Source organism: Pan troglodytes, chromosome 8 (genome assembly GCF_028858775.2).
Source record: "Pan troglodytes isolate AG18354 chromosome 8, NHGRI_mPanTro3-v2.0_pri, whole genome shotgun sequence".
NCBI classification, from domain to species: Eukaryota; Metazoa; Chordata; class Mammalia; order Primates; family Hominidae; genus Pan; species Pan troglodytes.
The window spans coordinates 124,821,270-124,836,950 of NC_072406.2; the positions used below are offsets into that span (position 1 = coordinate 124,821,270).

Here is a 15,681-nt window from a genome sequence, read left to right on the forward strand (position 1 = left end):
ACATATTTGACAAGATTCTTTTAGTTATTCTACTTATTAGAGATATTTGTAAAGGAATGTGTTCTGCATACTAATTAGCATTAAGCAGTATCTTTGACAGAAACGAGTCACCAGCTATTCTAAGTAAGAACTGAAGAAATTTTGGATGGCATGGAATATTTCAAATATTTCACCATTCAGCAGTCTAGCTCGTGATGATCAAATACACCAATAAATGCTGCTCGTATTTCTATAAACATGGAATTATGTTGTACATGCATCCATTTTGTGTAGCCTTTCCCACTTCACCATTTGCCGTGAACATTTCTTCTTGACAGTAAATAGTCTCCTAAAAACATGTTTCATAGTTACACAGTCTGTCTCCTAAAAGCGCAAAGAGCAGTACTTGGTTTCTGGGTGGAAACCCATAGCTGGCATGTTTATGCCACCCCGCAGTTGCTGGTGGTTTCTGAATCTATGGACTTGCTGGCCCTCCAGCGTCTATTGTCAGGTTTCTTAGGGATTATCCCGGGAGGGGTGCGTGTCCCCTTCCTCACCTCCATCCTGTTCCTGATTAGACCGCCTTCCTCTGGCATATATTCTCCTTCATCTCACTCACCATCCTCTTCCCTGATCAGTCCCGGCCTTCATTTCATTTTAGTCACCATTTCTCCCCAGGAATTGGCTCCCTTTTTTGTGTCCCTTCTTTAAGAGTGTCTGGTTGCTTTGCTGACAGACACCTCGGAAAAGGGACAGAAAGTTGGAGCCCTGTATTTTCACAGATAAAGAGTATACGATGAAGATTTTTGACCCCTAGTTCCCTAAGAGTGTCTGTCTTCAGACAGAACTGCCCCCCTGGTGCTGTGGGCAGGCCTAGGCCTCTGCTGGCCCTCAGCCTTCTCTGCAATGCAGCCTCTACCTTCCTTCCCAGCCACCCTCCCCTCGCTTGACCTGCACCTCAGCCAGCCGGAACTGCTCCCTGCCTACCAGACTTGCCTCTTGCTCTTAATCTTGCTCATGCCATTCCTCCTGCCTGGACATTTACCTTCTCTTCCCCATAAAAATCCTGCCCATCTTTCAGTTCCCTGTCTTCATGCTGCATCCTCAAAGAAAGGAGAGATCACATTTTTCAGATCTCCCCAACAAGAGGCACTCTATGTGGCTTTTTTTTTTTTTTTTTTTTTTTTGAGATAGATAGTTTTGCTCTGTTGCCCAGGCTGGAATGCAGTGGCGCAATCTTGGCTCACTGCAACCTCTGCCTCCTGGGTTCAAGCAACTCTTGTGCCTCGGCCTCCCAGGTAGGTGGGACTATAGGCAGGCACCACCAAGCCTGGCTAATTTTTTGTATTTTAGTAGAGACAGAGTTTCACCATGTTGCCCAGGCTGGTCTCGAACTCCTGAGCTCAAGCAATCCACCTGCCTCGGCCTCCCAAAGTGCTCTGTGTTGCTTTGATTGTACTGCTCTTGTTGGACAGATCTAGTATGCCTTAAGTTTCAGCTGTTTCAGTACCTATCTCATTCCCTCTACTATAGGGTTAGCTCCTGGAGAACAAGGAATACAGCTCTCATATTTGAATCTGAAAGCACTCAGCACAGTTGCATTCACATGGAAGGTGCTTGGTAAATATTGGCCCATGAAGATTTTTAAACCTCTGATTTGAATCCATTTGTTGTCCTCCAGTTAATGTCTTTTTTTTTTTTTTCTCCGAGATGTAGTCTCGCTCTGTCGCCCAGGCTGGAGTGCAGTGCCATGCTCTCAGCTCTCTGCAACCTCTGCCTCCTGGGTTCAAGTGATTCTCCTGCCTCGGCCTCCCAAGTAGCTGGGATTACAAGCGTGCACCACCATGCCGCCTAACTTTTGTATTTTTAGTAGAAATGGGGTTTTGCCATGTTGGTCAGGCTGGTCTCAAACTCCTAACCTCAAGTGATCCGCCTACCTTGGCCTCCCAAAATGCTAGGATTACAGGTGTGAGCCACCACGCCCGGCTCAGTTAATGTCTCTCAATTGTATTCACTTAGTGCTACTGCAGAATAATTATAGAAATTGCAGAATTGCACGTGGTTTATATAAAAGCATGGAATGACCTAACTTGTTTATATTTTTTAAGCAATGTCCAAAGAGAGGCCACTTCCAAGTTGGGGTTTACTCTGAGCTCATGCTTTGCCTGCTTTTTTTCCCGGGTCAGTAGCATAAGTTACCTAGGAGAGTCTTGAGTTACCTGCCTTAGCTCTGAAGACTCTTCCTCAGCTTTCTCAGTCAGTCTGCATTGTTGTCCATGTGTATCTGTGTGTGTGTGTGTGTGTGTGTGTGTGTGTGTGTGTGTGTATGAGAACCTTCACTTTTAGAATAATATTACATTCCAAATCAAATTCTGCCTCAAAAGAGCTATTCTTCCACAGTTTTCTGCATTTCTGTACAGGTTACAAAATGTCACAATTCAATGGGGCCAATTATTAGATTTTCATTTAATGGGCAGTTTTAATATTCTCAGAGAATCTGAATAGTAATAACATTTTAAACCACTGCATTCCATTTAAAGACTCACAACCAGTTCTTCTCTCTTTGAGCACACCTAGTTATATTTTTGGGTATCATTTAAATTCAGGCTCCCAATCTGTAGAAAAAATCAATGAGTTAATGAATAGCTTCATTTTGAAAACTTTTAAAATATTTTATCCTAATTATAAGGCATATCTAGTGACATTAATTTGGCGAAATCCCAAATCATCAGATTGTGCAGAATAGCCCTTACCAAGGAGTAATTTAGAGCATTTTCAGTTTAACAAATGTGCTGTTTTTAGGACCAGATCATGGCTTTGCTTACTCTGAGAAAAACTTCCTACTGTTAAGGTTTAGGGGCCATGTCAGTGTAGGTCAAACTTTATGCTTTTTATTCACAGTTGTGTTTGTTTAGCATGTTTTATTTAGCCTATTAAATGAAAAGCATTCCTACTACTAACAATCACCCCAGACATTTGTATAGCATATTCTTATTGGTAAATGACTCCCACATGCGCTGTCCCCGGGCCTGGTGAGCTTCAGGCCATACTCCCTGACCATACAGTGAGTCATTGATAAAGCCAGCCCTCGAATCAGAGCTGGCCAAGTTCAAGACCGGTGACTTCCCACACACGGTTGGTGTAAGTAAACCACCCCAAATCTTGTGGGGAACGAGATGGAGAATACGCCAACAAAGTGATTGCTTTGGAGTCATTTATTTTCTACTATGTGGTCCATAGCTTACCAACTGTGTCCTCTGGGACAACAACAGAAAATGAACCCTCTAACCAGATCGAGGCTACAGTTTGTGAGAAACCCACAAAGCAGCCATCATCTCAGTCTTTCCTGGAGTGTGGTTCCCTCTATGTGGTTTTCTATTTTAATCTTTGTCCCACTTTATCTTAATCTGTTCTCCGTCCATTCTCCAGCTGAAGACACCTGACACATTCATAGTCTCAGGGAAGTAGAAATCATTTATAAGCAGTGCTTGATGATTCTTCATGGCTGCCCAGTAAAAGGAGCCTCAGCACCCTTGCTATTCCTTCAGTATTTGAATGAGTGACCCAATTAGTAAGAGAACCTAGTTCTCATTCCCAGTCTGCTTTTCTGTTCATGACCTATATGCTGTTCCATCCTCTTCAGATATATCCTGCCTGGATATCTTCATTCTTCTCACCCTCCCTCCCAGCCAAAAAGTTGTAGGTGTCACACTCTGCAGGTCTGGCCACAGAGTAACCTAAAATTTACTCTTGCAAATCTCTTTTTATTGGACCAGGACAGAAGGAAGTTGGAGTCCTCACATGTATTTTCAGTAAAAGCTCATGACTGTGGAGTATGAAAAGCAAAAGCTGCCTGGAAATGCTCATCCTCCTAATGATTTGTTTCTCTGCTAGGCCCACAATAGAACTCAGTAACTCTATGTGGTCTAAATGATATAATACAGCTAAATGAGATCAACTATTATCACACACACACACACACACACACACACACACACACACACACACACATTAAATGATATAAATCTAGTTAAACGTTTACTCCAGAGGCGGAAGAAAGGTAAAAGGGTAGAATACATGCAGAGGGGTAGCGGCGTGAAACTAAGAGAGGCCTTTCCCTTCCTAAAGAATCTTTGCTTACATGCGACACATGCCCTGATAAGAAAAAGTGTGCATTAGGACAGACTTGCCCACCCTGATTTTCCACTTGTACTTCACTTTCCACTGCTGCATTCTCCAAGCATGTGAACTGATTTGCTTCTGTTGCCAATGGAGACTGGTGCAGGTTCAAGGGATGTTGATTCCACAACATCTCATTCTGCTATATGCAGATTTAATGGCTTTAGACTGTCAAGATGTGCTCCCCCGTTGTTGTGTTTAAATTTGGGGTGGCAGATGTTGAACATCTGTAAAACTGAGTAGGGCAAAAGCTGCTGCAAATGTGGGGAGGCCTCAGAATGCTGGGGCCACATTCCACTGACATCGTGTCTCTCCATTCCTGTTGGATCTCCAGTTCCTGATATAGGACCCCGTTCTAGCTTTAGGGATCCCCTTTCTGTGTTTCCATGGCCATCAAGGCTGCCCGGAATGGTCCCCACTGCCCACTGCATTCTAAACCCCTTAGATTTGAGATGGACCCATGGTCCATATGAAAGACCCCTCCCTCCTTAGTTTCCTTCTCTCTCTGACCACCACGCTGCATGCACCAGCCCAATGGAGCACTAGTATTCTCTTACAGAACTATTGGTTATTACTTAATCCTTTTAGTAATTTAGAATCCAGGGCTTTCCTTCTCAGTTTCAAAACTGAAGGACCTCGCATATGATTTTTTTTACCATTATTGTCAAGATTACTGTCACCATCTTAATTGTCATTTATTTTAAGGGTACTTAAATGCTAACTGCTATATAAGCATTATCTTGTTTAGTTTCATTTAACTGTCAGAGAAAACCTATAAGGGAGGCATTATTATTTTCTTTTACAGATGAGGAAACTGAGGCTTAGAAAAGTTCAGTAACTTGCTCAAACTCACACAACTCTCAAGTCTCAGAGCCAGGATTGCAGCAGCTCCAGTCTATCAGCCTTAAGAGCACAGATCTCCTTGTCTGACACCTGATACCAGCTGGGTTCTCATCATGCAGTCAGCCTCCAAGAATATAAGTAATTATACATAGTTGAAGAAAAAAATCTGTTTAAAATCAGGCTATGCCTTTATCAATACATTTCATTTAAATTATCAGTGATGTTTTCAGTTAATAACTTAAGGATCAAGTTTTTAAGGAAAATTGTAAGAAGCATATTTACCAGGTCCTGTTACCATAAATAGGGGGAAAATGCTGCTCTGGTCCTAAACAACCCGTGTATTTAAGCCAAGGTTGGTATAGGAAATAATTTTTTTGTGGCACAGGGAGATTACTACACTAGACCATAGGCAAGATAGCAAAAGAGGTCTTCGGTGCTCCCCGTGTATTTTGGCACCTAGCCTTTTCCTTCCACTCTTCCCCTCTCAACATTTTTGGTCACCTTTTAGCATTCTAGGTCTCCCCACTGTAACCCCATCCAGGCCATTCTGTTTCAGAAATGCATTCCCTATTGAAAACTTAGCCCTTGAAAGACACTACTGCTACTGAGAAACCAATCTGAGGACGGTACATCACACTAAGACTTGATCTTGGGGCACAACTGAGTTTTATAAGGAGAGTGGAAATGGGGACATGTGATATTATTAACTCTCTGGATGCTTTGCCTCTGCCTAAAACAGTCCACTGTTTTCCATGCTCCGTTGGATCTCAGATAAGCCCCTCATCACTCGATGCCTTTCCCCTGCTTTAGTTCTTTTTATCGCATATATCAATACCTGGAATCATTTTATAAACTTGTTGGCTTATTGTCATCACCTCCTGCAGAATGTAAGCTCCAGGAGAGCAGGAACTTTGCTTTCTTTACTGCTATAAACCCAGCATCTGCAAGAGGAGTTGGCATAGAGTAAGGACTTAATAAATATTCATCAAATGAAAGGATTAACCTCTTGTCATGCCTCTTCTGAGCTGGGTAGTTTTCCCTTAACTCGGTTGTTTTTTCCCAAAAGAACAAATTTAAGTAGTCATCAGACCTGTGATTTTACTGATATGGTTGTTTGGGATGAGCTGACTTTTTTCTTTAAAGGGCCAATTTAAAGTTGACATGAAGAAAACAGTTAAGTAAATACTAACTCAGATGGGTGCCCAGGCACAGGAGGATCAGGAAAATGGTATCTGGGTGTCTGGAAAACACTATTCGATCAAAAAAAAACACTAACTGAAAAATCCACCATTATATTAGCAGACAACATTCAAGTAAGTAAAAAACTGGCCTACATAACTCATCTTGAAATTATTATGAGCCAACCTTTTCAATCTTCCATGATGTGCACCGTGTTCATGGTTCTCTTAGAATTGTCATCAGCATTGCAGGTTATAAGTTATATGGATAAAATTAAAACCAAAACTTACCCATCACATTTGAGCCCAAATATTTCCTCTTTTAAGTTGTACCCATAACTTTGAAATCAGGGTTAAACCACAGGCTTATTTTTTCTTATAGTCATTTTTTTTAATATTTGGGTTCAATCATACCTGGTAATTTGGTATGTAACGATGGGGTAGGCTTGAGAATATTCAAGAACAAATTGCACCATATTATTCAGTTCTCCCTAATCTTACAAAATATGAAAAACCACAAATTACTGAATTTTAATACTTCCTGAATCTTCCAGCAAAAAGGAGGAAGATAGCACCTAAATGAATAATCTAAACACTGAAAAAGGGATGGGAGGAGAGAGAGAATCCCAAGTAGTAAACCATATTGGCCTACCAATTATTATGATTGTTTTCAAAATCACAGTTTTACAGAAAAAAAATTGTTTTTGTGGTGCCAGGTTTGTGGAGTCCTCTTTGTTAAAACCTTAGTAAATGAAGTTATGAAACTGAGACTAGTTTATTCTGGAAGCTTCTTAGTTGGGGGATAAGACAGCTGGATGAACTGGGAGGACAGTAAACGGTGGAGGTGGAAACCTTCTTGTTCATAAAAATACTGTTTTTCATATGTTTAAAAAAAAAAAACTTTATCTCACGCTTTTCATCAAGAGCTGTAATCAGTGAGCCTGTGTACTTCCTTTTCCCTGCCAGATAGTTGTTCCTGGCTGGAAGACATTTTATGATATTTATTTGATGACACACACCTGCTGGGTGGATGAAAAGCAACTGTTCCTGGGGATGACCTACTTCAAGGGTGCAGTCAGCTTCTGAGGCCTTCAGCAGGTTATCCTGAAATCATTTTAGTTCATCTTGATATCACCTGTTGAACATATCTAAGACTGGTGTATTCGCAGACTTGTTGTAGGCACAGTTGCTAACCCCAGGGAAGAGATTTCGGAGTCAGTAACTACTTTGTCAGTGTATTGAGACTGGGAAGACACGCTGCTTTACCAAACCTACTCTGAGCATATGGAGTGCTGTTCTTGGCACTCGGGACGCGCATCAGCCCAGGGACCTGCCAGCTGGGAGCGGACCCCTAGAAGGGGATCTAGTGGGAACGTAAGTAAGTATGGTCCAACACAGAAGGGATGGATCTGAGGAAGAAGGCATGGAGGATGAGGATCCGAGGTGAGGGAAAGGGCCATGAAAAAATTTCTGACGAAGTGTTCTCCTGGGAGTTTCCAGGACAGAGAGAGATTTCCAGTTGAGATCAGGGAAGAGCAAGGAATATTTGAAATGCATGGAGACACTGTCACCAGTTCATCCTTTGAAGGCAACATGTCTTGGCATGTTCATTTCTATTCTACAAACATTTATGGAACACATGCTGTTGAGACATGGCAGGCCTTAGGTAGTGAAGATAAAATATAAATAATCCATGTCACTCTCCCAACATGCATACTCTAGTGAGAAGACATAACTAAGCAAATTTTATTATAAATTTGAGTATAACATACCCATATGTGTACACAAGGAGTTCTTAGCTAAGTTGGGGTTCCTGGAGTTGGTGATACCTGGCCTGAGCTTTGGAGAATAAGTGTGTGTTAGCCAATGAAGAGAGAACAGGGACATGGAGGCCTTAAAACAATATGTTGTGCCCAGGAGCTACAGATTGAGCATCCCTAATCTGAAAATCCAAAATTCAAAATGCCCCAAAATCCAAGTTTTTGAGCCCCAATATGATGCTCAAAAGGAATACTCACTGGAGCACTTTGGATTTCTGATTTTTGGATTAGAGATATTCAACTGGAGTGTTATTTTGCATATATTCCCAAATCCAAAAAAAATTAAAAACTCAAACACTTCTGGTCCCAAGCATATTGGATAAGGGATACCCAACCCCTACAAACTGTTCCATTTTACTTGAGAAAAAAAGACAAGGCGGGAGCCAGGGTTTGAGCCAGTGGTACCTTAGAGGGGCTGTAGGTTCCCCACCACCCCAAGAGCCCCTTGCCATGAATGCTGCCAGGGCCACCCCAAGCAAACATAGTTGGAGTAAGAGGACTGCGCTTGCTGTGTAAATGCAGCTTCGTAACAAGTGCCCTTGCACCTCTGCTGCCCTAAGCTCCTCTGTATGGAAAATCTAGAGATTCCACCGAAGGGACATTGGCTCAGTGCTGAGAGTTGGAAGCTCTGAGTCATGACTGAGTTGGAAGCTTACATGTTGATTTACAAGGCGTCTTTGCCCATTACATTTATTTACATGTCCAGAGGTCATGGCCTGAAAGGCTTGGCTCCAAATATGATATGCCCTTTCTATTGTTTATGATGTGACTCTCCATTCAGTTCTCTTTTTCTCTTCTCCTGGTTATCTGTTGCTGAGTAGCAAACCACCCTAGAAATGCAGTGACTTCAGCAGCAATCTCTCAGGATTTTGGCGGGTTAGGAAAATCAGGGGTCGCTTGGCTGGTGTTCTGGCTCAGGGTCTCTCGTGAGGCTTCTTCAGACAGAGATCAGAGCTGGAACTATGTAGGGGGGACAGGAGCCTGGAGTAGCTCGGGACTGGCTGGGCACCTCTCTCTTTCTGTCATTAGTCAAAAGGCCCTTCCATGTGGTCTCCCTACATATGCTGGTTTGGGCAATCTTACGGTATGGCAGCCTCAGACTTGGCAGCCCAGGGCACCTAAGGTGAGAGCTACAAAAGCAAGAGGCAGAAGCTGTGTGGCTTTTTCTTACCCAATCTAATAAGTCACACAGTGCCACATTCTGTGCCTCATTCTACTCAGCAAGACAGTCGCAAGGGCCTGCCGAGGTTTAACGGGATGGGATGTGACACATACCCCACTCTTTGATGCAGGGGTGGCAGGTTGAGGAAGACCAGTGGGGCAGGAAATATTGTTTTTTTTTTTTTTTTTTTTTTTTTTTGGAGACGGAGTCTCGCTCTGTCGCCCAGGCTGGAGTGCAGTGGCGCGATCTCGGCTCACTGCAAGCTCCGCCTCCCGGGTTCACGCCATTCTCCTGCCTCAGCCTCCCGAGTAGCTGGGACTACAGGCGCCCGCTACCACACCCGGCTAATTTTTTGTATTTTTAGTAGAGACGGGGTTTCACCGTGTAAGCCAGGATGGTCTCGATCTCCTGACCTCGTGATCCGCCCGCCTCGGCCTCCCAAAGTGCTGGGATTACAGGCGTGAGCCACCGCGCCCGGCAGGAAATATTGTTGCAACCAGTTTTGGAAAATACAATCTGTCACATCCCCGAAGAACATTTTCGTCCACTCACATAATCCTTTAAGTTACCTAAAAATTAATTTACTCATTACGGTGTCGCCCACAACCTTCCTTGCTCCCTTCCCACAGCAAAATCCAAGGCCTCAGTGCACACACACAAACCACAAAACTCCTGTTGTCTGAATGAGAGTCAGTCACTCAAGTGTGTACTGTCCCCATCAAGATGACAACATTTTATAAGGATGTATCCTGTTGCCCCATCTTCTAGGAATTTGCACTTCCATCCATTGTTAAAGCCAAATATTGCTCAGATCTTTCATGGAGAGGCCCCTTTGAATCTAACCCCTGCAAACTAGAGACTCAGGAGTGAATGATTTCAAATCTCTATTTGCTCTGCACCTGGGAGATTGATGGTACTCTCATAACAAGTTTGGTCAATGGCATTTAGTGGAGTACTGAATGCTTCAGGGAGTGAAAAAAGAGAAACTGAAAGAAAGGCCCAGATTTTGGGCTCAAGGAACTTTACAAACTGAAGCATTACCGTGTTCGTGGTAAGAAATCTTCTGATTTAAACAAATGATGTAAATTTTACATTTTTTAGTAAGCACTACTTCAAGTGTGCTATCTTTAATGAAGACTTTAATTCTTGTTTTTACACATATGTAGAAAACAGAAGTTGAGTTCTTCAAACATTTGTTATCAAAAATATAGGATATATAAGCACTGAATTGGAAGATTTTTTTCCCCCTTGGATAATCTAGAAAAGAATATAGCTCTATTCTGAAATCCCTTCTCGTTCAAGAGTTATCCAAGCAAATAGTGTTGACCAAGGTGTTGAATGCACCAGTAATAATAATGCTACCCTTTCATAAAGCTAAGTAATCAGGAATAATGCTGAAAATAAGAAGACAGTCATTTATTTACTCTGTTTGGCATTGTTAGTACTAATAATGCATTTTAACACAGTAAAATTGCTAGATAATGCTTTTGTGACTTTTATGCAGGTTATTGTTATTTAAATGAACAGTCGACTGCACTGTAATGAAGAAATGCATGCTTTTCCCAACTCAGTTATCAACCAGAATTCTAGGAAAATGAGAATTTGTGTCTGCTTTCATTCACAGAGCAAACTAGAGGTCAGTGTTTTCAATATGAACCTTTTTTTAGCTTTTCAACAGTGAATAATTAGGAGCTGCTGCTTCTGAAATTACCTGTATTCACTGTAGAGAAGGAAAGACTTTTATCTTTCACGATGAAATACATTTTCTCATTCAAACTTTGTCATTCTTTTTTTAAATGGCATTTTACATCACTGAGTCGATCCTCGGTTGTAAAATAAAAGAAATATATTTTGTGAGCTGCAATAGCCTTGTTTATTCAATTTTACTTCCTTAAATTTCATCTCCTCCTTGAAAAATGATCCAAATGCAAAAATGGGTTTAAAGCAGTTGAATGTACAAAGCAATTATCCACATAAAATGCTATTATACAAATATACATGTTCCTTGCACTTTGATTAAATGGAACTGATTCTTGATCCTTATCGATTATGTGCTTCTATTGTTTTTTAACAGCTTTATTGAGATATAATTTATATGTTATATAATGCACCCATTTAAAATGTACAATTCAGTAGCTGTTAGTATATTCACTGCATCGTGCAACCATCACCACAAACAATTGTAGAACTTTTTTTTTTTTTTTTTTTTTTTGAGGCAGAGATTTGCTCTTGTTGCCCAGGCTGCAGTGCAATGGTGCGATGTCGGCTCACCGCAACCTCCGCATCCCAGGTTCAAGCGATTCTCCTGCCTCAGCTTTCCGAGTAGTTGGGATTACAGGCATGCGCCACCACGCCCTGCTAGTTTTGTATTTTTAGTAGAGACGGGGTTTCTCCATGTTGGTCAGGCTGGTCTCAAACTCCCAACCTCAGGTGATCTGCCCGTCTCAGCCTCCCAAAGTGCTGCGATTACAGGCGTGAGCCACGACACCCAGCCCAATTGTAGAACATTTTTATCACCGCAAAAAGAAATCTGGTATCCATTAATAGTCACTCCCACTTTCCTGCCAGCCCCTGACATCCACTAGTATACTTCCTGTCTCTATAGATTTGCCTATTCTAGATATTTCTTATAAATGGAATCATACTATATGTGGTATTTTGTGTCTGGCTTCTTTCACTTAGCATAGTGTTTCAAATCTTCTTATTGACAAATAATATTCCATTGTATGGATACATAAATTTTATTTGTCCATTTATCAATTGATGAACATTTGGGTTGTTTCTACTTTTTGAATATTATGAACAATGCTGTCATGGACATTTATGTACAAGTTTTTGTGTGAACATACATTTTCATTTCTCCTTGCTGCCTACTTAGGAGTAGAATTGCTGGGTCATGTGGTAACTTTGCATAGCTTTTGAAAAACTGCCAAACTATTTTCTAAAGTGGCTGCACTGTTTCCCAGTCCCACCAGCAATGAATAAGTGTTCCAATTTCTTCACCTCTTCACCAGCACTTGCTTTTGTCTGTCTTTTTTATTACAGTTTTTCAAGTGGCAGTGAGGAACTATCTCATGGTGGCTTTGGTTTGCATTTCCCTAATGTCTAGATGTTGAACATTTTTTCATGTGCTTATTGGCCATTTGTATTTCTTCTTTGGAGAAATGTCTGATTCTATTGAGTTTTTAAAAATTCTTTTGCCTCACCTCAGGCATGTGGTTAGCAGAACCATTAGAAACAAATATATCTTCCTAAAGGGAGGGATTTTCAAACAAATGTATACATTGAAGATGTTCTTTTTACCATGGTAGTATTTTAGATTAGGCAATAACTGAATTGTTCTCAGGAAGCAATTTGCTTCTAAAACTTTGTTTTCCGTTTGGTTAGCGATACGGATATTAGTGGTCCAGAAGCAAACCTAGAAAGATCAGCTTGTCTAATTAACTCATTTTACCAATTAGGAAAGCAAGGACCTAAGAGGTGAAATATGTGGGTCACATGGAGAATTAATGATAGAGTTGGAATTGTATCCAGGTGGAGTATCTGAAATTCTCTGTTTATTTTAGAGAGAATATAGCACTTTGCCACTAGGTTCTCACTGATTTTTAAAAAAAAATGGTGAAAATGCCCTGCAGTTTACTCAGTGACATTTATTGTTGAGTACTTAACACATATTATTTTCTTCTATCCTCATAGAAGCATATGTAAGATTGATACTTTTATTTTCTCCTTTTATGTGTGGGGAAACTGAGGTTAGCTCACTTTTTCAATGGCACCTACATAGTGAGTGGCAGATTTTCTGATTCCAAATCTGCTGTGCTCTGTTTCTTCTGATCTGTCTGAGGAATGAAAGACAGCATCAGCACATTGCTTCCTGTGCCATCTTCCAACTTCTCACGGTCACTGAAACAAATAACCGATAGGTGGCATCAAGGAGCACTCACTTGCCATTGCCATAATTAACAGTTATTTAGCAACGCTACAATACCAACTTCAGAAGTAGAATATATGGTTCTGTGGACAGAAGAATTGTTCAAATGTAAGAATACTGTACCTTAAGGCACCAATAACAGAACAACTTACATTCATAGGGTACTTTTCAGTTACAAAGCATTTGACTTACACTTCTAATTTGATGCTCACAATTTGACAAGCTTTTCATTGTCTTTGTTTTTATGTACTTTTAATACTCATGATGACACAAAGGCCTGAAGGGCTTTAGTTACTACGGTCCTAAAGTCTGAGGCAGAGCTGCTTTTCAAAACAAGTCTCTTGGCTCCCGTGTAGTCCTGTGTATTCCCTCCAGTGTACCATCCTCCGCCATAATGATGTGCTGTTGGGCACTCATTTGAAAGGAGAGGAGACTTTATACCATTATTTCAGACAACAACAGAGCTACGAACAAGTAGAAGTTATAGGGAGGCTAATTTTGAACCCATATAAAGAAGAATTGATCTGTCCAACAATGAAATGTGTTGTCTTATGAAGGAGTGAGGCCTCTTGTCATTGAACTGTTCAAGCTAGGGCTGACTGACCATCTGGAAGGATCTTGCAGAAGGCATTTCTGCATTGGGGGAGGTGGGGAGTGTGTTTGTGGTGCTGAGAGATGTTAGATGGCACCTAAGAGCCCTTTCAACTATGAAATTGTGGATCTTTGTTCTTAGTTAAGAGAGTAAGCTGGTTTAAGGGGTCCTCTGTATCCTTATTGAGGAAAGAGAGTTTAGCTCTGATACACTCTTATCCTGCAATATTAAGGGTACAGGGTTTTCTCTTTAAAAGAAAGTAACCAAATTTATCAACCTGGATTACTGGTTTGTAAAAGGTTAGAACAGCTGTTCCCATCTATGTTAACAGATGCTGTATACAACAAGGGATCTATATTCAGATAAGATTTGACTATCGCAAGGACAGAAAACCAAACACCACATGTTCTCACTCATAGGTAGGAATTGAACAATGAGAACACTTGGACACAGGGTGAGGGACATCACACACCGGGACCTGTCGTTGGGTGGGGGGATGGGGGAGGGATAACATTAGGAGAAATACCTAATGTAAATGACGAGTTAATGGGTGCAGCACACCAACATGGCACATGTATACATATGTAACAAACCTGCACATTGTGCACATGTACCCTAGAACTTAAAGTATAATAATAAAAAAAATAAACATTTTTTAAAAAAGATTTGATATGAGCCTGCAACATGCTGTTGTTCTTTGTGACTATCCAAGAGAAAGAGAAAAGAGGCAGCAATTCCAAATTTGTTTTTTAGTTTTGCAAAGTGCTTCAGAGGCCAGTGGCTCTCAGCCCTTGTTGCTCGTGAGAATCACCTGGGGAGCTTTTTAAAAATCAGATGCCCAGGCCCCACCGCAGACCAAATGAATCATATTCTCTAGTTCCCAGATACTGGTGGGTTCCCAGTATCTTAACAGCTGTCCGGGTGATGCTTACGTGAAACCAGAGTTAAGAAGAGCTCGTCTAATCAGTCTACTCTGAGCATGAGTCCAGGCAAAATCTGGATGTTTGCTTTTGTAATTCAGCTTCTTGTCTAGCATTCCTATTATCAATTCAAAGCCAATGCTCTTTAGTACAATAAGGGGCAGTGTCTTACAGTGGTTCGCACTGCTGCTCTTGAGCCAGACAGCCTGGCTTTGTCCACTTACTAGCTTTGTGACATCAGGAAAGTTATTTTAATCACTCTGTGCCTCAAGTTCTTTATTTGTAAATCAAGATAATAATAGTAGTTACAAAGTAAAGGCTAAAGTTAATAAAGACCCAAAAGAAAATTAAAACTCTACATATTATGATATTGTAATTACCACCATCATCATCATCCTCCTCGTCACCATTATTGTTTTGTTGTTGGTAGCAGTGGTGTCCTGCTAGGTGTTAGAAGCTAGGAACCTATAGAAAAAGTGCTCTTCCCTGTACAGGACTATACCTGGCCTTACTTGAAAACTAAGAACTCTTAGCAACATTAGCAACATACTTCTCAGCTCTAGAACTTCCCGATGAAGTGGAATGTTTTGCATCGGACTTTTTGCAAGAAGCTCAGGCTTGAACCCGGTAACCTGTTTTTCCATCGAGCACTTGATTCTACATTAAGATCAGGCCATAGCTCTGCAAGGTGGGGTCCCGGACTGAAGGGTCAGGCTGGGTTTCTGTTTCGTAACTGGGAAAGGCATGTACTGCGTGCGGCAGGCTGACCTCCTGAATCTTCAGGACAATCTCAATTTCAGATGGCCCACCCTGCTGATCAAACCTGTGGTTTGGAAAGCATGGTTACTGCTAAATAGGAAGCAAGGGCTCCAAATGCCAGTGTCCTAATTGTTTAAAAAGTAAATATAATTTGAATATGTGGGATAGCCTCAGAGAAAAATCAAAGAACACAATTAAGCATAGTTTCTATTTAGTTTTCAGTTGATGAAGGAATAATTTGAAGTTGCTCTAGTCACTGAGAGTACAGTAGCAATAGTCCTCCATTCTCTGGGATTCAGGGCAAGTGCAGACATTATG

General features: G+C 41.2%; 1 protein-coding gene across 15 annotated transcripts in view; it reads left to right on the forward strand.

Annotated features, from left to right (window-relative positions):
* Positions 1–15,681, forward strand: part of VTI1A (vesicle transport through interaction with t-SNAREs 1A) — a 441,715-nt gene that overhangs the window by 261,727 nt on the left and 164,307 nt on the right. The window contains exon 8 of one of the 15 annotated variants that reach the window (XM_054659900.2): positions 4,964–6,946. The exons of 13 other annotated variants lie outside the window; for them this stretch is intronic. In XM_054659900.2, coding sequence (XP_054515875.1) covers positions 4,964–4,967 — 4 coding nt within the window. In that variant the 3' untranslated portion in view covers positions 4,968–6,946. Of the gene's footprint in view, positions 1–4,963; positions 6,947–15,681 lie in introns of those variants that run through there. One more of the 15 variants, XM_016919325.4, reaches the window with a different exon arrangement.